This window comes from Scyliorhinus canicula, chromosome 15, assembly GCF_902713615.1.
Source record: "Scyliorhinus canicula chromosome 15, sScyCan1.1, whole genome shotgun sequence".
Classification (NCBI taxonomy): domain Eukaryota; kingdom Metazoa; phylum Chordata; class Chondrichthyes; order Carcharhiniformes; family Scyliorhinidae; genus Scyliorhinus; species Scyliorhinus canicula.
In genome coordinates this window covers 23232095-23252986 of record NC_052160.1, presented here as the reverse complement: position 1 = coordinate 23252986, position 20892 = coordinate 23232095, and the positions used below count along the sequence as shown (strand labels likewise).

Below are 20892 nucleotides of genomic sequence, written 5' to 3'. Positions count from 1 at the left end.
AGAATAGTTTGCAGATCAAATGCTGCTCATTTTATGGAAGCCGAGGTTAACTATCCGGGCTGGCGTCCAGCACATAACTATAGAATCAAACATCTTTGCATTTCTTTTTTAGCTAGACTTGGCTGTGGAGGGAATGTAGATTTATTTTTCAATTCGCCTTGAGTCTTAATGAAAAGGAACTTAACTTTATCAGTGCTAATTCACTATTCAAAGTGTACAACCTCACAGCATGTTTGCAGGTGCGTTGTGCTGCATTTTGTTTTATATGTTGATTAACATGGAGTCTACAAGGAGGTCTGTTAACTTAAAATATTTCCATATCTCTTAGATGATGCATTTTATGATCTGAAACGCTGTTCAAAAGTGGTTTGACTTTGAAATCTTTTTAAATCCCAAGTTTCCCACAGAATAAACAGGCATTTTATCTTGGTATAGATAAAATGGAAGCAAAAGAATTAATTAAAGGTTACGTTCAAAGCACAGGAGCTAGAATAATGTGCAGATAAGTTTCAAGCAGGGCATAGCTACACTATTTTTGGTTTCTCCGTTTCCTCCCACCCCCTCCTTCTCTCCCTCCCACTCCCTCCTTCTCTCTCTCCCCACCCACTCCTTTTCTCCCTCCCACCCCCTCCTTCTCTCCCTCCCACCCCCTCCTTCTCTCCCTCCCACCCCCTCCCTCTCTCCATCCCACCCCCTCCCTCTCTCCATCCCACCCCCTCCTTCTCTCCCTCCCACCCCCTCCTTCTCTCCCTCCCACCCCCTCCTTGTCCTCCTCTTCTCCCTCCCACCCACCTTGCTTCCCCTCTTAGACATAAACTTTACAATGCAGAAGGAGGCCACTCGGCCCATCGAGCCTGCACCGACCCTTGGAAAGAACACCCATACCTCCACCCTATCCCGTAACCCAGTAACTCCACTTAACTCTTTTGGACACTAAAGGGACAATTTAGAATGGCCAATCCACCTAACCCGCACATCTTTGGACTGTGGGAGGAAACTGGAGCACCCGGAGGAAACCCACACAGACATGGGGAGAACGTGCAGACTCCGCATAGACAGTGACCCAAGCCGGAAATCGAACCTGGGACCCTGGAGCTGTGTAGTAACTGTGCTAGCCACTGTGCTGCCGATCGCACTCATCTGTCTGCACCGCTCTCTTTGACTTTGCACCTGGCCACCGTCAACCTAATCCCCATCCTGCAACCTGTTCCCTTCCCGACCTCACTGCCAGCGGCCCCTCTCCCTCTCCTGTTTCTACCCCCCCTCCTCGTTTTATTTTTTGGTTTGAAGTTTTGACCATTCTGTGCTCGACCTTTCCTGATTTGATTGGTGTTCTGTCTTTGGCCGCTTCCTAGGTATTCATTGCTTTATCGGTACCTGTGCTTGTATTCCATATTCTTCTTCTCTGTGCTGCTTGCCCCTCAGTCTCCAGTGATGTTTCGCTGTTATTTCTGCAGGTTGCTCCTTCTGAGTAGTGACCCCCCCATCACTGCTGCTTTCAGTGATCTGATTATCAGTTCCTTGTGTTAGTTCGGGAAGAATTAGTTTCACATCGGTGCAGTCAAAGCTACCCGGGTTTCTTAGCAAAACCCAAAACGGTATCGTTACTCTGTATTGTCACTCCAGCCCTTAAAACAGATTGAATGCAAGGAGCATCTCAACACAGGAAGAATGTACTGACCTTGGAAGAAGTTGCAGCACAGATTCAGCAGAATACCAGGGCTTAATGAGTTGAGGTATAAGGGCAGATTGTGCATACTTGGCTTGTGTTCCATTGAGTTTACAGGGGTGATCTAAGTGGGGATATCAAAATGAGAAAAAGATGCAATTTTTTGGACACAACGTTATTTCCTTTTGTGGTGAATCCAACACCAAGTTAAAACCTGTCTATTTAGGAGTGAAATTGACACATCTACGGGGTAGTGTAAGTTATTGCCCCTGGCAAGGACCAGTTTTCGCTATTTGGTGGTTTCCGATGACCCAGAACTGGTTGCAACTTCCGCAAATTGAATTGCTTGGCGAGCAGAGTTGGAGCGGACTTGCAGAGGTGGGACAGCTTTCCACTGTCGCTGGCGAGCTGGGTTCAATCCATTCAGATGAATATTTTGTTGCAATTTGTGTTCTGTGTTGGTGCTGCCAAATTTGATGTATTATTATTGGGCGACCATTGCGGAGAAGGTGTTGGGCTGGTTTAGGGACCAGGACATTATTTGAGTATAGGTGGAGTCAGTGTCATGTAAAGGATGGGCTTGAAGATGCTGGTGATGGCACCTTTGCCGTTTCCTCCAGCAACATATTCTGAGAGCCCGGTTGTAGTCTCCACTTTAAAAATATGGCGGCAACTCCATCAGCAATCTGTGGAACCATTTGTTTGAGCCAGTGAAATTGGATGTTACATTCAGGGTGGGGGGGGGGGGGGTGGAAATGTGGAAATGTAAGGGGCGTGAGAGGGTGAGGGATCTGTTTTTGGAAGGGCCGTTTGTGAATTGGGAGGAGTTGAAGGGGAAAGCAGGGCTGGGGGGGGGGGTCCGGACATGTTCAGATATTTCCAGGTGTGGGACTTTGTTCAGCGGGCATTTCCAACTTCCCCGGAGCCACCTCTGACTGCCTTGCTGGAAAGGAGATTCTCGTGTGTGGGGTCAGAGGAGGGCAGCACGTCTGGACGGATCATGGGGGAAGAGCAGATTTTGGTGGAAGAGATGAAGACCTGGTGGGAGTAGGAGTTTGGGACCATTTTGGAGGGTGAGGTATGCTGTGAGTTCCTCCAAAGGGTGAAGGAGCCGGGACCATTTTGGAGGGTGAGGTATGCTGTGAATTCCTCCGAAGGGTGAAGGAGCCGGGACCATTTTGGAGGGTGAGGTGTGCTGTGAGTTCCTCTGAAGGGTGAAGGAGCCGGGACCATTTTGGAGGGTGAGGTATGCTGTGAGTTCCTCCGAAGGGTGATGGTGCTGGGATGATTTTGGAGGGGGCGGTGTGCTGTGAGTTCCTCCAAAGGGTGAAGCTACTTCGTCCTGTGCGAGTTTGAGATTGATAAAACTAAAGGTGGTGTATAGGGCGCACCTCACCAGGGCCATGATGAATCGTTTTTTTTGAGGGGGTCGAGGGTACGTGTCAGCAGTGCTCGGGAGGGCCTGCTCATCATACGCACCTGTCCTGGTCCTGTCTCAGGTTAATGGATTTTTGTATGTCCTTTATCAGCTCCGTAGCAGCAATCCTGAATGTTGACTTACGCCAGTCCGTTAGTTATTGTACTGGTGTGTCAGACCAACAAGTGTTGAGGACGTCGGCAGAGTGGATGCTTTGACATTCATATCGATGTTAGCTTGGGTGATTTGATGGGATTTTTGTACCTTGAGAAAGTAACGTTCACAGTGAGCGGGTTGATTGATGGGTTCTATCGTACTGGTGGCCATTTATCTTGCACTTTAAAGATCTGGTTACTGTTAGTGGGAGGAGGTGGGCAGGAGGGGGGGATTGTTTGGGTTACATTTGTGATATCAGTGTTCCTGTTACTACAGTTGCTTGTAATTTTTGATACATGTATTGGTGTAGTTTTGTTTTGTAATTTAAAAAATATAAAATGTTATGTTTAATAAAAATAAATTTTTTTAAAAATGATAGTGCAGGCTGTGAACAATGGGGGTCAGTTAAACTTTTCAAGGTTGAGATTGACCAGCTTTTATCAAATAGAGGTATCGAGGAATATGGAATGAAGGTGAGTAAAGAGCGTGGAGACGCAGAGTAGCAATAATCTGACTGAATGACGGAAGAGCCTCAAGGCGATTGAGTAATCTCTTCCTGTTCCTATGCTGAGGAAATAGATACCTTTTCCCCAGAGAGAGTCAGATATTTAAAAGGAAAGCATAAAAGAGCAGGGACCTGAAAAGAGCTGGAATGGGTTTGATGGGCTGAATGGCAATCTCCTGTGCAGTGTTATTACATGATTCTAATTAAAATGCAACTTAACTGACACAGATTGATGTATCTGTAATTACACTTTGGCTATTCTTAATTACTCTGCACACATCGACGAGTGTAATTTTGTGGTTCAACGCAGGGATGAAAACCTCTCTGGCAGTGAGCTTACTGCGAAGCTAGAGCCGGCATTCCTGGCGGGATTGCGGTGTTGCCAGCCCCACATCCGGGCCAAGTTCTTCGAAGTTTTCGATAACTCCATGAGGCGCCGGGTGTACGATCGGCTACTGTATATTACCTGTTCCCAGAACTGGGAGGCCATGGGAAGCCATTTCTGGATCAAACAGTGCATTGAGGTGAGCCGAGAGTGGCTGTTATGGTGTCTGTCTTCCTTTTGTCACAGCAGATTTCCACTGGGGGTGTTTGAATCGTACCAAGTAATTTGGAAACGTGAAATATTGCAGGGCGGGAGACACCTGCTAAGAAATTGAATTAAATGCGTTCTTTTTCCTGACTGGTGAGATTCAGCGAACAAGAAATCTATTTAGTTACTTTCTAATTTTAAAAAATTCGGGTCCTTCATTCAGTTTGGTGACTAAATAAAGAGCAAAATAAAAGATTGCCAAGGCATACAATCCATTTCTTGACCTGAAAATTAAATAAACCCATTTAACAAATGACTGTACTTCAGTATAAAGATATTTAGATGTTTTGCAGCTTCCTTTCCTCTCATTTAGGATCTCCGGAACTCCATGAAGTTGGAGAAGTGACCTGATGTATTTCATAAAACGTACGAGACCTTCTGTGAAATGCAGCAGGTCCCCTGACTTCACAGAGCCTCGGGGCACGCGCACACACACAGAAAAAAAATAAAGCTCTTTGTGCAAAACTCTCAATCTTCCAGAGCATCAAAGCTGTTGCGCAGTCTCTGCTGTTTTAGTACAGAGTAAACTGTTGTCCTTCAAGCCTCTGGTTGTGACCTGTTGCTAAAAAGCCGTCACCAGCTGACCTCATAATCCATGCACTTCAAAATATAACACCAATAATTCTAGTGTGATCAGATTTAGAATTGTTTGCGGTACATTACATAGAATGTGCAATATCGATATAGCCCACTCGCACAATATCTGGTCTCTTGTTTTTTCTGTGCTCCACATGAGCCTGCTCCCACCTTCCTTCATCTAATCCAGGGGTGGCGGACTTTCTGGCTGGGGGGGCCACATCTGGGTATGGAAATTATGGGGGTGGGGACGCCATAGATCCTCAAAATGGGCAATTATAATAAAGATAACATTTTGTGCAACATAAAATGTTTATTCTGATAATTACACGATCGTAACAGTGCATTAGATATGAAACCACACTTCTCTTAATGTGGGCAATGCATTTACGGTGGCATCAAAGACTGGTGTTGCTCCCTTTCTCCACAGATGCAGCCTGACCTGCCGAGTGCTTCCAGCATTTATGTTTTTATTTCAGATTTCCCATATCCACAGCTTTATTGTGATCTTCAATATGGTGTTACAAGAAGCATCAAGGGGAAAAGAGACTTTCTTAAATCGAAAGAAAATATGGAACGATCAAAAGGCAGTCACTGAATATCTTGTGGGGAGCACGGTGGCCCATGTCCTCTCACTCACTCTAGAGTTGGGATTTAATAACCTCACAGCACATTTTAAAAGGAGTTCTATGAAATGCGTCTGCAATCCATTCCACGGAACAGTCTTAAATTTCAATTTTGTCAACACACAATCCCTAAAATCGCATTCTTCGTCAGCCTTCTAAAAAATCTCAACCTTAGCTGCACCAGAAGATGCTTCTTCAATGTAGTTTTTGGAAGTACACAAACAGTTCATCATTGACATACCCATCTCTCAATGTTAAACCAAGATTGTACGTGGAGACCTCCAGTCATGCGTCTCCTGGGATTAGAAGCACTTATGCTTCAATATCTCAATCTCTAGATTTAAGAATTTTCTGGGCCTCTAGACCTGCTACCCTCCGTTACCTTCAACCTGTTTCCCCTTATTTATCAAACACCTCCATGATTTTGAACATCTCTCTCTCAGCAATATTTTAAAGACAGAATTAGTTAGACCCTTGATTGACAAGGGAGCCAGAGTATTGGTGCAGACAGGAGAGTTTGGTTGAGGCCACAATCAGATCTGCCATGATCGTATCAGATGGCGGAATAGCCTCAAGGGGCCGAATGGCCTACTCCGCCTCATTTGTATGCATTAAATTTATCCTTAACCTTCTCTGCTACAACTTATCATGTTTCCCCACTTAACTGAAATTCCGCATACCTGGTACCGTTATAAATGTGACTAAAGAAATTTCTAATGTAGAGAATTGACATGGTGTAGGCACAAATGGAACATTAACTATTCTAACATGCCCACACAGACCTGAATGCCCCAGGTTCAAATCCAGGATTGTCACACTCATGGCACTAGACATCAGGAAGAATCAGCCCCTTCACTGAGGGAAATCGGGTAACAAAACTATATAAAGAATTGACTTGGGTTTTCATAAAACGTCATGAAAACCTAAGTGCCATATAATTTGAACTTTTGAAATGACCGTGTTAATACATGCAAAACCATAAAGAAAATCAAAACTGCAGTTATTTAAAAGTAATCTTACATATGCACTTGTTCCTTCTCATGAGCTCTTTTGGCTAACTATATTGGCTTTATTCTCCAAGGGAGGCCAGTTCCAACTTAGCTGGAAGGACTTCCTTTGGAGGTCTCCAGGATCTGCACTTTACTTGAAGGTCAAAGCAAATTACTGCGGATGCTGGAATCTGAGGCAAAAAACAGAAAATATTGGACAATCACAGCAAGTCTTGCAGCATCTGTGAAGAGAGAAGGGAGATAACATTTTGAGTCTGTCAAAGAGTCATCCAGACTCAAAATGTTAGCTCCCTTCTCTCTCCACCGATGCTGCCAGACCTGCTATGATAGTCCAGTATTTTCTGTTTTGGTTGTGCATTTTACACTCTTAACTCTGGATGTCGATCAGCCAGGCGAGAGGAGCATGTGTACACTGGTTGCATTGTGTCCATTGGCGTGTGTCACGTGCTTTTCCAAATGATTAGAAGCTCCCGGGGTCTGATCTAATTGCATCAGCATCTCCTTTTATTCACCTAATGTCTCTTTAACTTCCTCTTAGTAATTGTACTTCTATTCATCTCATCCATTCCTTATGGTACCTAGTTCCACATTCCAACCACTTTCTGGATGAAGACTTTTCTGAATTCACAATTGGATTTATTAATCAACATTTTATAATCGTGGCCCTTACTTTTTTCCCCCAACAAGTGGAAACAACACCTTTACGTCTACCTAATCAAATCCTTTCATAACCGTAAAGACCTCTAACAGATCACACACCTCCACCTCCTACCCCCCCCCCCCCCCCCCCCCCCCCCCCCCCAGTCTTGTGACAAAAATAAAATCTGCACCTTGGTCTTTTTATTTAAAATGTAAATTTTCCTAAAATGTCAATTTCCTTATCGAAGACATTTCCACTTCTACCTCCTTCTACTCCCAAAACACCCCAGTTACCTTCCTTTCTATTCTTAAGACATTGGCACTAGTATTACTCCACAGCTGCTGCCAGCTCCCTGATAGTGGCCCAATTGGGTATTTTAAGTGAGTTGGCGCAGTAAGTGCCAACAATGTATTTGACCGTCACAGGTTACCGACATGCTCTGTATGGGTCAGTTCTGCTGAGAATGCACATACCCACTGGACTTTAGGACAAATGGTTTCAATTAGAATAATCAAAGTCTATTGAGTTTCTTGCCCACAGACGTGCAATTAAATGGTTTGTTCCTATTTATCTTTGCCCAGTTAACATAGAGGAATTAGTGAATCTTGTTCTTGGGGAGATGAATTAATATCACTACATGCGGTCTTTAACCCTGGGATCCAGTGATTTCAACTGTGTGTGTTATTCAGGCACTCTTTACACTGTTGGGCTCATTAACTCCACTAAGTGAGTTCTATCATTGACGTCGACACTGTTTATAATTTTAAAGTGTGTGTCTTTTCTGTGGAAGAAGTAGTAATGATGTGGTGTCGGCCTAAAATATTTATTATCTCGCTGAGCCCTGCACGTCCCATCGTTTTTGATCATTGCACTTCCTTCTGTTTTTATTATTCCCCTTTCCCCAGCTGCTGCTTGCGGTGTGCGAAAAAAATACAACCATTGGCACCAACTGCCAAGGTGCCATGCTGCCATCCATCACCAATGTTATTAATCTGGCTGACAGCCATGACCGTGCAGCCTTTGCCATGGTAACGCATGTGAAACAAGAGCCCAGGGAGCGGGAGAACAGTGAGAGCAAGGAGGAGGTGATTTGCTTTTTCATGTTTAATTTTTATTGTGTTGACCTCCACAGGCCAACAAATTTTGGTAAACAACTAAATGCGAGTTAACAACACAACGTTACTTTCTGTGCTCGTTACTGCCAAGAAGAAAGTTATGTTTTATTTACCGTGCAGAATCAGACCATTCGTCCCAACTGGTTATTCCTCCACACACACACACACACACACACACACACACACATACACACACACCTCCTGCCACCCCTCTTCATCTCTTCCTATCAGAATATCCTTCTATTTCTCCCTCGTGAGCTTGTCTAGCTACCCTATAAGTGCATATGTACTATTTGCCTCAATCAATCACATAGCGAGTTGTGCACTCAACAGATTGAAGAAGCGTCTCCTGAATTCCATGTTGGGTCTATTAGTGACTACAATATACTTTGGCCCCCAGTTCTGATCTTGCTCGCAGGTGGATGATGTAGATGGAGGTTGACACAAACAGACCAGTTGCTCGTCGGATAAGATAATGCGGGATGAAAATCAAATTAGGAGTCTGGCTGTGACGAGGCACATCAAATTTGGGTGTACCTTAGACAGTACATTGAACCCTGGGTTTGTTGACCAGAATTCTTGATAATTGTGAGAAAAGTCAGATTTGCCTTCAGGCTCAGTTCTGTTCTTCATGCTTTCTCAGCGAATGCTGAGTTCGAGGCCCACCTGACTGAGAAGTCACAGGGAAGATTTTTTTTGGTAAAAAACTAACATCACCTTGAGATTGTGAAATCAAAGTAGTTCTTGGAGCCTTGGAAGGTCAGCATGGGAAAGGTTACCGCAGAGGGAGAATCGCCCATTGAGATGCAATTGCATCCTATAGAATAGTGTGCATCCCGACCCTTCCTTTTGTATTTGGCAAATTAACAACATCTAACAAGGTATTCAATTATGTTTTAAATACTGCTGCACAGCATGTTTCTGCAAACTAACACGTTTGCACACAGAGGAATCCAAATACAGCTCCAGATTCAGACTTGGAAGAGAGATTGTTACAAAATGTAATGCTCTTAATTTGATCTGTGCCTGTGGCACAAAGTTTGGGCAATTTCTGTTCCTCGTTTGTTTTCCACATGCTGGAGTAACACTTGCAGAGCAATACCGTTTTCCCATTTTTCCATATTTACATGCTGGGGGCATAACATGCAGCGCTCTCCTCATTTATGTGATTAGTCCAGTCAATGCTTTGACTGTTGTTTAACAGGTGTGACAGTTCACCCAGAAACTAGCTGGACTACATTCAGTTATTAACAGATAGCTTGTACTTAAACCTAAGAAATTACTCACCTTGGCAATGAATGTTGTACGGCCCACATGTGGAAACCCAGCACATTTGCTGCCTCAAGGTTTTGAATTGCATTCAGGAGTGTTGTTGGACTGCTAGATTACATGAATAGGTTGCCTGAATGCCTACCAAAAATGGCAAGAACTTAATTTAACATAGTATAATGTCCCAAGACACTCCGTAGGTATGTTATCGGGCAGAATTCCACACTGGCCCGCTTAAAGAGATGTCAGGAGAGGTGACCAAAAGCTTGGACAATAATAATAATTGTTTATTGTCACAAGTAGGCTTCAATGAAGTTACTGTGAAAAGCCCCTAGTCGCCACATTCCGGCGCCTGTTCGGGGAGGCTGGTACGGGAATTGAACCCGAGCTGCTGGCATGGTTCTGCATTACAAGCCAACTGTTTAGCCCACTGTGCTAAACCTAAAGAGTAAGATTTTTGGGAAGATCTTAATGGAGAAGTGTAGGGACAGAATTCCAAAGCTTAGGGCCCATAAATCTGAAGGGAGTGGTGGCGAAAGGAAATTGGGGATTTGCAGGGTCCCCCCCACCCATCCTACACACACACAGACCCCGTCCTATCATTATAGATCTGGCACTCATTTGACTTCTCTGAAAATGTTTTACTCCACAGCAGTGCTGTCCATTCCTCTGACAGTAAAGGCTCCGCAGTAATTAGAAGTTGTTTTTGCCCCTCTGTCGATGCAATGAGAATGAATGTTTTATATATGATCTTTAATAACTTGTGCTCAGGACGTGGAGATTGATATTGAGCTAGCACCAGGAGACCAGAGCAGCACCCCGAAAACCAAGGAACAGTCTGAGAAAGATGCTGGGAACCAGTTGCACATGCTGACAAACAGGCATGATAAGTTTCTGGACTCACTCCGAGAGGTCAAGGTGAGTGTAAGGGTATAACGAAATTTAATTCGTACATCGTGTACTCAGCTAAGTTTATTATGTTCAGCCTTGTTATTAAATGTGCAGTTTGATTTGCAGTTTCGTACACTCTTGCCCTTTTAAGCACACGGAGTAAGTGATTTGAGTAAACTACCAGGAGAGATGCCTGAAGCTCATGTTGAGAAAACAAGTAATTCATCTTTCTGAATCTGCGGTCTACTATTTATCAAATTCCCCAAATCCTTATGGTTCTCTGCTTTGACACATCTCCGCTTCAGAGCACTTGGAATCAATCTTAAATAACCAAAAGGGTGGTGAAAACTATTTCGGTAGTAACTTTCAAAAGGGAATTGGAAAGAACACATGAAAGGGAGAAATTTGCAGGGCCCTGGGGAAAGCGTGGGTTGGATTGGGACTAATTAAATGGTTCCTTTAAAGATCAGGCAGAATGGCCTCCTTCTGTGCTGCAAGATTCTACGATTATTAAAAAAGGGATCAGTTACCAACCCGCCTTGTGTAGGAAAGGTAAAATGTGATGTTGTTTAAATATGCCAGCATGCATAGTGATATTTGAGAGGAGCACTTAATTAAATTGGTGCAGATGGCCTGGTTATGCAAATAAATGCTATTAATGGTAATGAATGATGCATTGGTCGCTTTTGCGAAAGCAGTCTCACTTTGTTACATAGTCCTTATTGTGTCATTTTACCTGGCCAAGGTTGATGGGTAAATCACAGTTTAGATTTTATTTATGTGCCTGGTTTACCGCACTTGTTCTTTGTGTGTGTGTGTGTTTTGCATTTTAATTAAAAGCATTTAATCAAGAAAAACCTTTGCGGAGAAGTTAGAGCAGCAATTTAATTGAGAAGATCCTTTAATGGAGATACTGCATAAGAATTATTCAGTATGTTGTTGCTTTTTAACCAGAAAAGACAATGACTATGGGTGGGGAGAGCTTTTACTTTCCATTGTATTCTGAACTTTCTTTCTCTCTCCTTTAATAGACTGGGGCACTGCTGAGTGCGTATGTTCAGCTGTGTCACATTAGCACAGCACTGGCTGAGAAAACCTGGATCCAGCTCTTTCCCAGACTCTGGAAGATACTATCTGATAGACAACAGCATGTGAGTGCTCGGGCATAAACACTCGGTCCTGAATCTGTTCCATTTAATTGTTGTATCGTCATCAGATTAATAAAATTTCTTCATTTTAGGGGGCAATATCTTTACACCTGCACAGAAAAGTCCCAGATATACAAGGATATTGGGAAGAATCATAGAATCTCTACAGTGCAGAAGGAGGCCATTTGGCCCATTGAGTCTGCACTGACACGCCGAAGGTGCAGCCTACCTAGGCCCAATCCCCATAACCCCACCTAACCTCCCCTGTTTGTCCAAGTAGCGCAATAGGATCATTTGCGTCTACCTGAGAGGCCAGACAAGGCCTCTGTTATGCCTCATCTGAAAGACAATATCTTAAAGACTGCAGCACTCCCTTAGGATTGTACTGGAGTGACAACCTGAGTCGTGTGCTGACGAACCTGGGGATGCGAGCAGTACCCGCTGAGCCATGGCTGATGTAGACCAAATCAAATTCAGCTCTTCCCAAATTCAGCTCTTTCCAAATTCAACTCTTTCCAGTCATTTGAGGGGTCTAGAACAAGGGAATATAGACTTAAGCTTAAGAAATTTAAAAACATTTCTTTGGAGACCAAGAATGTTTTTCTTTACATATAGTTGTACGGCTGTGGAATACGTCAATGGAATTAGTGGTTGATGCAGGGACCGTATTGGCATTCAACACCACGTTGGGTAGAGGATTAGACAGAAAGGGGGGAATAAAGGAAATTTGGATCAGGACAGGCACATGTGATTAGGACTACCGTCCTGTGGAGATAAAATGTGGACTGGTTGGGTTGAGCAGTCCCTCTCCATTGTAATTTCTTTGTACTATCTGGCAGTGTCTATTAACTGAAGATGCGACCTGTATCCAGTTTGAAATACAAGTTATTTTTCCATAGGAGCCGACACAAACCTTATTTTAAACCGGCTGTGATGCATAATGGCACTTCAAATAAGTGAAAACGATATTCCAAAGAATTGTTGCAAACAAAGCTGTTGCCTGGAAGGTGTTTTATCACCATTCCCCAAAGCAGTCAGTGAAGTGCTGGCAGCACTTGCATATTCACACATTATCGATTCTGAGGGTAATTTCTCCGGAACTGAAGCTTCACTTCCTCGTCCTCTCTCTGATGTTGGGATTTGAAAAGGGGTTTATATAGAATGCCGGCTGTGAAACCTTTTAGAAGTGTGGTTCAGTGCTGTATTTGAAGCCGTGCCTACCGCTGTGTTTACAGACTGAGGGAGTTTGTTGGAGGGACACATGCAGGAAAGTCATTCTCAACACTACATTGCTGAGCCTTGGAGGTGCGGAAACAGGCAAAGTGTTGTCACCGTTCTCTCACCGTGTGTGGCAAGCAATGGAGAAATGCCTGATATTGACATATAGAGGGGTCATCCCACGGCCTGGCTGGGTGTGATAGTATCACGATTGTAGTACTGGACGGGCAAACCGGAGGCCGAGATGTTCAAACTCCACCATGATCTGTTGTGAACCTCAGTTCAAAAAATTAGAGAAAAATGGTCACGAGCAATGTTCGAAAGCACTGACAGGTTTGCTGATGCCCTTTGGGGAAGATGAGCCGCCACCCACTCCTGGTTTGGCCAACATGTGATTCCAGCCCCAAGTTACATAGAATTTGAGAGACAGGCCGTTCAGCCCATCTGGTCTCTGCCAGCGTCTCCTGTTCCACACAAACCTCCTCCCATCTCTCCGCTTACCTTCATTCATTAACATGGTTGACTCCTGGCCCCTGAGCAAACCAAGCTGAAGGCCCCTCGCTATCAATGCCGTACCAGGGAAATACTATGTTTCAACTGAAATTTGACTGCATCTATCACAGCGAATAATGTAAAACTTAAGCATTGTTTTTAATCCAAGCTCTTAACTACTGGGTTAGCACTTGCTAGAATGCCATATGATATTTTATTTCTAACCTTTTTGTTTTTGAGATGTGAACATGTCAGAGATCCTTTCTTCCTAGCCGCTGTTCTGTTCTTGGTTCACAGGCTCTGGCAGGAGAGATAAGTCCTTTCCTCTGCAGTGGAAGCCATCAGGTGCAGCGTGACTGCCAGCCAAGTGCTCTGAACTGTTTCGTCGAGGCCATGTCCCAGTGTGTCCCTCATATTTCCATCAGACCTTGTGTTCTGAAGTATCTGGGCAAGACGCACAACCTCTGGTTTCGGTCCACATTGATGCTGGAGCACCAGGCCTTTGAAAAGGGCCTGAGCCTTCAGATTAAACCGCGTCAGACATCCGAGTTCTACGAGCAGGAAAGCATCACCCCACCTCCCCAAGTAAGTGATTCCTTTTGTTGCAACGAGGAGTTTGATTGCTGCTGGTGGCCTGGGAAATGGTACAGCCGCCACTGGTGGAGTGAATACAACTGGGCATGTGCCAGAGGCCAGAGTTGGATGGATGTATGCAGTCCTAAATATGTGTTACAGGTGCAGAGACGTGTTTCCTGTTCGGGTCAGCCTTTCAGCCGGGGTAACGTCTGTGCTTTCAAAATAGGGATGAGAAGGGGGGGGATATTTATCTTTCTCTTGGCTTGCTAATGCAGAGCGAGAAAGTCTGATGGTGAAGGATTTGTCAGATTCTGGCTGAATGGGTTTGAGATCTGAAGTTTACCTGTCATGAGAAGAAGGACGCAAAATACAGCAGAGTCAGACATTCTGAGATGTATGCAAAGGTCGCAGGATTAAGGCTGAAAGGTGAAACTACCTGCAAAGGTCACAGGCAAGCGACCACTCTGTAGCGATGACTGTAGAAAGGTTTAGATTTATTCTCCTTACTATTGTCACTACCTACTCCCCGAAGGGTCACCCACGGGCTGGGGTAATTATGTCCCCAGCAATCCTAGGAAAAGGCAGTGTAGCCCCCCCCCCCCCAATCTGGGTAAATTGTGCTCGGGTGAGGCCACAGGGACTCTGAGGTGCAGATCCCTGTAGGGTTATAACATTAGCAGTCTCTCTCTCTCCTGTTTGACTTCCTTGCAACTGAGCTTCTATGTAAAGAGCAGTGCGTACTATGCTACTACTACATGTGCTGTACTACTATGTGTACAGTGCTACTATGTAAAGAGCAGACTTGAGGATAGAACCTTGGTGCACAGGGGCCCTTTGGCCCATCATGACTGTGCTGGCCTAAAATGGGATTTTTGAAGTGAATGTGGGTGGCAGCAAGGGGGCACAGGAGGTTGAATACAGGGGTGATGGGTGAACGAGCAATATGCTTTATTAAGAATTCAATCTGCAGATTGGCTTCAGCCCTGTCAGCTAGGCCACACGTCAAGAGCTGCACCCGGTTTGGTGGATTGCTGTGTATGAATGACCTCCTGACCCTTTGGCACCAAACTAACGCAGACTGGTGGGATGAAATCCTCATGCATTTAATTAGTGCTGTATCTGGACTGTAATTGAGTCCCAAGAACTGATATTTGTTCTATTTGCTCCTCACTTACTGGAGCAGAAATTAACGATTTTTTGTTTTAAAGAAAATGTAAGTGAAATTAATTGCAGCTATGGAAATGGAAGGGTTCCCTGTACCTCTTCCAGGAATATTTTTGGCTAAACGCAGGGCGATCTCTTGTTCCATGTTCCCACCTCCTGTTTGTTGCATGTCTCAAGTGCACTTTATTTGATGCTTGGACGAAGTTGTGTTTTATTTGGTAAAGCATACACAGTATTACGGAACTTTTATGGTGATCTGGAACAGGGGGGCGGAGGGGGAGGGGGTGCGAATTCTGTGTCCTGGTACATTTAACTCCATTATGCCCAGTCATTTCCTCTGTGCCAATCCTGTTGTCTTCATTACTGACTCAACAGTAGTGACCAAAAGGTCCCCCATCCCCCACTTTTTGCCATTCACGTCTGTTGCCTGGTTTAATTCTGAACTTCTTTATCTCCTGATCTCATTGTCATCTTTCCGAAGTTCTCTTTCTGTTCAGTTGCTGTTTGTTTTTTTGCCCTGGTCTCCAGTATATGACATTGAACAGCTGTGGGGGAAGTGGATAGCAGCTGATAAGAAAAACGTGATTCCAACATTGAGGAACTTCGTGCACCAAGTGCTGCTTCTTAAGCCGCCGCCTATTAAATATGGTCAGCATGTTGAAAGATACCCGATCAGGTGACAAAGAGATGGAATTGTGGGCAACGCGTAGTGATTAAATTTCCCAAGGGTAAAATGACATGGTTTCAAATTCATCTGCCAGTTCTGGTAATTGCAAATGTTCTGTGTCACAGCACTTTGCTTCTGCCAGGTCATTAGTCAAATACAAAAATTACCAGAATAGTAGCAGGCAGGAGAGATCAGAGAAACTGGGATTGTTTTCCTTAGCGCAGAGCAGTTTAAGGGGAGATTTGAACGAGATGTTCCAAACCGTGAGGCATTTTGATGGAGTAAATAAGGAGAAACTGTTGCCACTGGTCGGTGGTGCAGTAACCAGAGGACAGAGAATTCAAATAATTGACAAATCAGATGAGCGGGTTTTAACACAGCAAGTTATTGTGACCTGTAGCGCACTGTCCGAAAGAGTGGTGTAAATGGGCCCGGTAGCAACTTCCAAAAAGGGGGATGGATAATTACTTGAAAAGGAAACACGTGCAGGGAAAAGAGCAAGAGAGTGAGGTGAATTGGACAGTTCTTTCAAAGAACCGGCACAGGTGCAATGTGCTGAATGGCCTCCTGCTGCATTATTCAGGGGTTCTAAAAATGTATTGTGTCAGTGTTAGCATTTTACACTTGACCAACTCAATTTGTGTGTGTGGATGTATGAAAATACATATGAACTTATTCCACAAAACTGCTTTAATCACCTTTTGTAGGAAATTTTGGATTCACTGGCTGAATTGTACTCACTACTGCAAGAGGAGGATATGTGGGCTGGCCTTTGGCAAAAACGATGCAAGTTTCCTGAGACTGCAACAGCAATAGCCTACGAGCAACATGGTTTCTTTGAGCAGGTACGTCTGTTGTACACTCTCAAGAGTCTTGGAGTTCATTCTGCATCAAACTTTCTTAAATTTAGGGAGTATCCAGTTCTTTTTTTTTTCCAGTTAAGGAGCAATTTAGCGTGGCCAATCTACCTACCCTGCACGTCTTTGTGTTGTGGGGATGAGACCCACGCAGACATGGGGAGAATGTGCAAACTACACAAGGACAGTGACCCTGCGGGTCCTCGGCGCCGTGAGGCAGCACTGCTAACCACTGCACCACCCTGCCACCCCAAATGCTTCAGTTTAGATGTCTGATTTTACTTCACAGTGAATGCTTCCTAAACTCTGCCTCAGTGCATGTTAATTACTTTGTTCAGATATTCTGATTTGGATTGCAATCTTGGTTTGGGGGATTATTCGTAAGGAAAAACAATCGTGGAAATATGACCGTCTGTGGTATAGAACATAGAACAGTACAGCACAGAACAGGCCCTTCGGGATTGCCTTGTGTTCGCCAAGAGTCACCATTGGGAACCTTTAACCTGTATTTCCATAAGCCAGGCTTGGACATAAGTGATTTTCATGTATATTGTGTAGAAGCTGGCCTGCAAGGCAGTAGCTTCATCACGCTGGCCTGTGCTGGGTTCACCGTACACTGGCAGGTGATTTTAAATGTAGTTTTTTAAATTTCACACCTCTCGGCTCGGTGGTCACATCTGGCCATGCAAGAAAATGGTGAGTGTGATATCTATGGGACATGTGAGAGAGAGATTACTTTAAAAAATAAGTATCAGAACGTGGATACTGGGGGTTCAGTCCAGCAGCAGCAGCAGAGTGCAAGAGGAAATTCCCTTGATCGGAGGGGAATTTGCAATTTTTAAGCTGAACTTTGTAGGTAATTAGAATCACTATAGTGCAGGAGAAGGCCATTTGGCCCATCGAGTCTGCACCGCCCCTCCAAAAGAGCACTTTACCTCGGCCCACTCCCCCGCCCTACCCCGTAACCGCGCACGTTGATCACGGCCAATCCGCCTCACCTGCACACCTTTGGAGCAGCCATTCAGCCCCATTTTTAAAACTGTATAAGCATGAGCTGAACTGATTGTGGCCAATAGCCCATCACATTTGATGCTCTATATGTTTTAGCAGAAATGGGGTAGGAGCTAGGTATGTCGGTGGGGAAGAAAGAAACAGAAAGATGCGTTGACAGTGAGGTGGTCTGGGTGGGACGAAACTCACATGGAGCATAAACATCAGCATTGACTAGTTGGGCTGAATGGCTGGTTTCTGGTCTGTAAAATTCTGGGTAATACCGACAGTGGAGAAGAACAACTTGCAAATCAAATTAAGCAATGCCATGCCAATTGTTTTGCTGCAATTTTAATGTTGTTTGCGACCATGGTCCTTGTAACCAAGTATGTGTTTCTGTGAAGGCGCAAGAAACCTATGAGAAAGCCATGGATAAAGCCAGAAAAGAGAATGAAAGAAATAATGCATCGCCTGCCATATTTCCAGAGTATCAGCTGTGGGAGGACCACTGGAATTGGTAGGTACTTCAGCAATTCCCAAGCTGGCTTGAAGTTTTTAAACAGCGGCAGTAGCTAATTCAAATTGCTTCACATGCCCTGAAACATATGCTCCGCTTGCCCCTTGGCTCAAGGATGCTCTCTCCGGACATGTGTTAGTTACAGTGATGTCTTTTCACCATGCAGCTTTGATGTCATGCTGAACCGTTACAAATCCCTACTTGGACCTCAGCTGGAGTATTCTGTCTTATTCTTGGCAAGGGTACAGTGTGGGTTGACCAGGATAATACCAGAGATACAGCCTCGCTTCAGTTCTGCAGAGAGGTTGGAGATTGCAATTTGCAAGGTTACGGGGAAAATGCTGGGATGAGGGACTAATTTGGGCAGCTCATCGCAGCATGAATGAGGGACCAAAACGCCTCCTCATGTGCTGCAAGATTCTTTGACTGTGAGGTTCTCCCAAGGCTTGAGGATAATTCCTTGCTGCCATTATTGGAGCTAGTGGGTCCCATTGTGTGAGGTGCCTAAACAGTAGGTGATGCATGGTGCAGCTTTAGCATCCAGTGAAACGGTGTAGGTACAGCAAATTAGGGTCTTTTTACTTTGCTAAAGGCACCGTTTAAATGCAAGTTGTTACACTAACATAAGTAGCAGCACAGGCATTCTGAATTCTCAGTTTCTCGTGTACGTTTTTTTGATTTGCTGAAGTTCTGTTAATAAAATCTACTCTATCGAAAACAGTGAAGTGAAGGTTGTTAGCAAGGCTGGTTCGTGTGTGATGGTTGCTGGGGTTTTAAGCAAGAATCTAGACCCTTGTGTTGCAGCCTACAGTTGACACCAGTAACTGACCTGTACCTTAAGCTGTCAACCGACAGATTGGGATTCGCAGTCGTCATTGCATTTTTTGTCTTGTTTTCAATTGGGCGAACGCTTCAAGGAAAAACGCTACGCCAAAGTGAATCCAATCACGCACACAAAGTAATTCGCACACTTTCCCCTTTCCGTGGTAGTTCTCAGCAGCAGGTCATCAGAATTCATAAATCATAAAATCCTTACAATGCAGAAAGAGGCCATTCGGCCCATCGAGTCTGCACTGGCCCTCCAAAGGAGTGCCCCACCATGGCCCATGCTCCACCCTATCCCCGTAACCCCACCTAATTTGTTTTTTTTTCGGGGACACTAAGGAACAATGTATCATGGCCAATCCACTTAACCTGCACATCTTCGGAGTGTGGGAGGAAACTGGAGTAACCGGAGGAACCTTCGCAGAAACGGGGAGAACGTGCAAACCCTACACAGTCACCCAAGACCGGAATTGAACCCAGATACCTGCCGCTGTGAGGCAGCAGTGCTAACCAACGTGCCACCGTGCTGCCCACAGTTATCACTGTCAGGAGTGGGATGGGACCTCAGCAAATTGGCAGCCAGGGCTGCTGATGCTTACTAGTGTTTTGGGGATTGTGCTGTGACGTTCTGTACATCCTCTAAATGTATAGTCTGGATCAGAGCTTTAGAAGAGCTGATGTAGAATCTGGTGCAGGGAGGGTCACTCTATGGTAGGAGATGAGTTCCATGCACTACCCGCACTTTGCACTATGCTCCTAAGTCACTGGACAGCTCCTAAATGGAGAATTACTTTCTTCCAAGAAGTGGGATCTGCTGCACCAGCAATTCCTCTTTGAAAGGGGAAAGTAATAAATCTACACGTTTTATGTGGAATGGCACAAACATTTCAACAATGTGCACCAAATATTTCCATTCATAGTTCAGAAATTACAGCAAGATATGATGGAAAAGATGTTCAATGGGTGCACATTAATGAAGCCATATCAATGATGATAAAACTGCTTATAAATTTTATTCTGTTTCATAATCAACAGCTGCTCGAAAGAACTGAACCAGTGGGAGGCACTGACTGAGTACGGCCAGTCCAAGGGCCATGTTAATCCCTACCTAGTTTTAGAATGTGCTTGGAGAGTGTCTAACTGGGCTGCAATGAAAGAAGCACTGGTGCAGGTGAGCAATTCTGGAGGTAAATGCACTGGATTATATTCTAAAAATCATTTGTGTTTCACATTCTTTCCATTTTACCCTCCATTACTATAGCTTACTCATTAGAATATCTAGGTTAATTATGCCCCCGCTTTGCCGTCAGCGACGGTACTTCAGTAGCAGATAGTGAGTTGCACACCGGATAGATCATGTGCTTTATGTAATCATGGATTGCATTTTGGGATTAGACACCATTTTATTTTTGTATTGAATAACATGTGGGTGTTTTGGTGGGAATTATATAACCCGTGAAATTTTGAATTCCGTATCCGATTATTGGCACTGACTCCGCGTGTGAGTCCTTTTTGTATTGTTTCTCAATATTCTACATTTTCCATTTGTAACTATTGTGAACCCTCTCCACCTGAAAAGATGTCTCTGCTCCCTGACCTCGGCCTGTCTTTTTAAGAGGCCGATTGTTTCTGTCAACCTGCATTTAGATTTTCAGGACTTAAAAGCTGTGCGTTCCTACAGAGTGCATGCTTTAGGTCGGGCTAACAGAGGCACAGTATGGGTGTGAAATTAACATAGAACATAGAACAGTACAGCACAGAACAGGCCCTTCGGCCCTCAATGTTGTGCCGAGCCATGATCACCCTACTCAAACCCACGTATCCACCCTGTACCCGTAACCCCACAACCCCCCCCCTTAACCTTACTTTTTATTAGGACACTACGGGCAATTTAGCATGGCCAATCCACCTAACCCGCACATCTTTGGACTGTGGGAGGAAACCGGAGCACCCGGAGGAAACCCACGCACAC

The 20892-nt window shown here is 44.5% G+C and overlaps 1 protein-coding gene across 1 annotated transcript in view; it reads left to right on the top strand.

The window, feature by feature from the left end:
* Positions 1-20892, top strand: part of LOC119979047 (transformation/transcription domain-associated protein) — a 213511-nt gene that overhangs the window by 123087 nt on the left and 69532 nt on the right. Inside the window, 8 exon segments of the mRNA XM_038821026.1 lie at positions 4058-4271; positions 8097-8276; positions 10347-10493; positions 11498-11617; positions 13622-13909; positions 16439-16576; positions 17983-18095; positions 19956-20091. Coding sequence (XP_038676954.1) covers positions 4058-4271; positions 8097-8276; positions 10347-10493; positions 11498-11617; positions 13622-13909; positions 16439-16576; positions 17983-18095; positions 19956-20091 — 1336 coding nt within the window.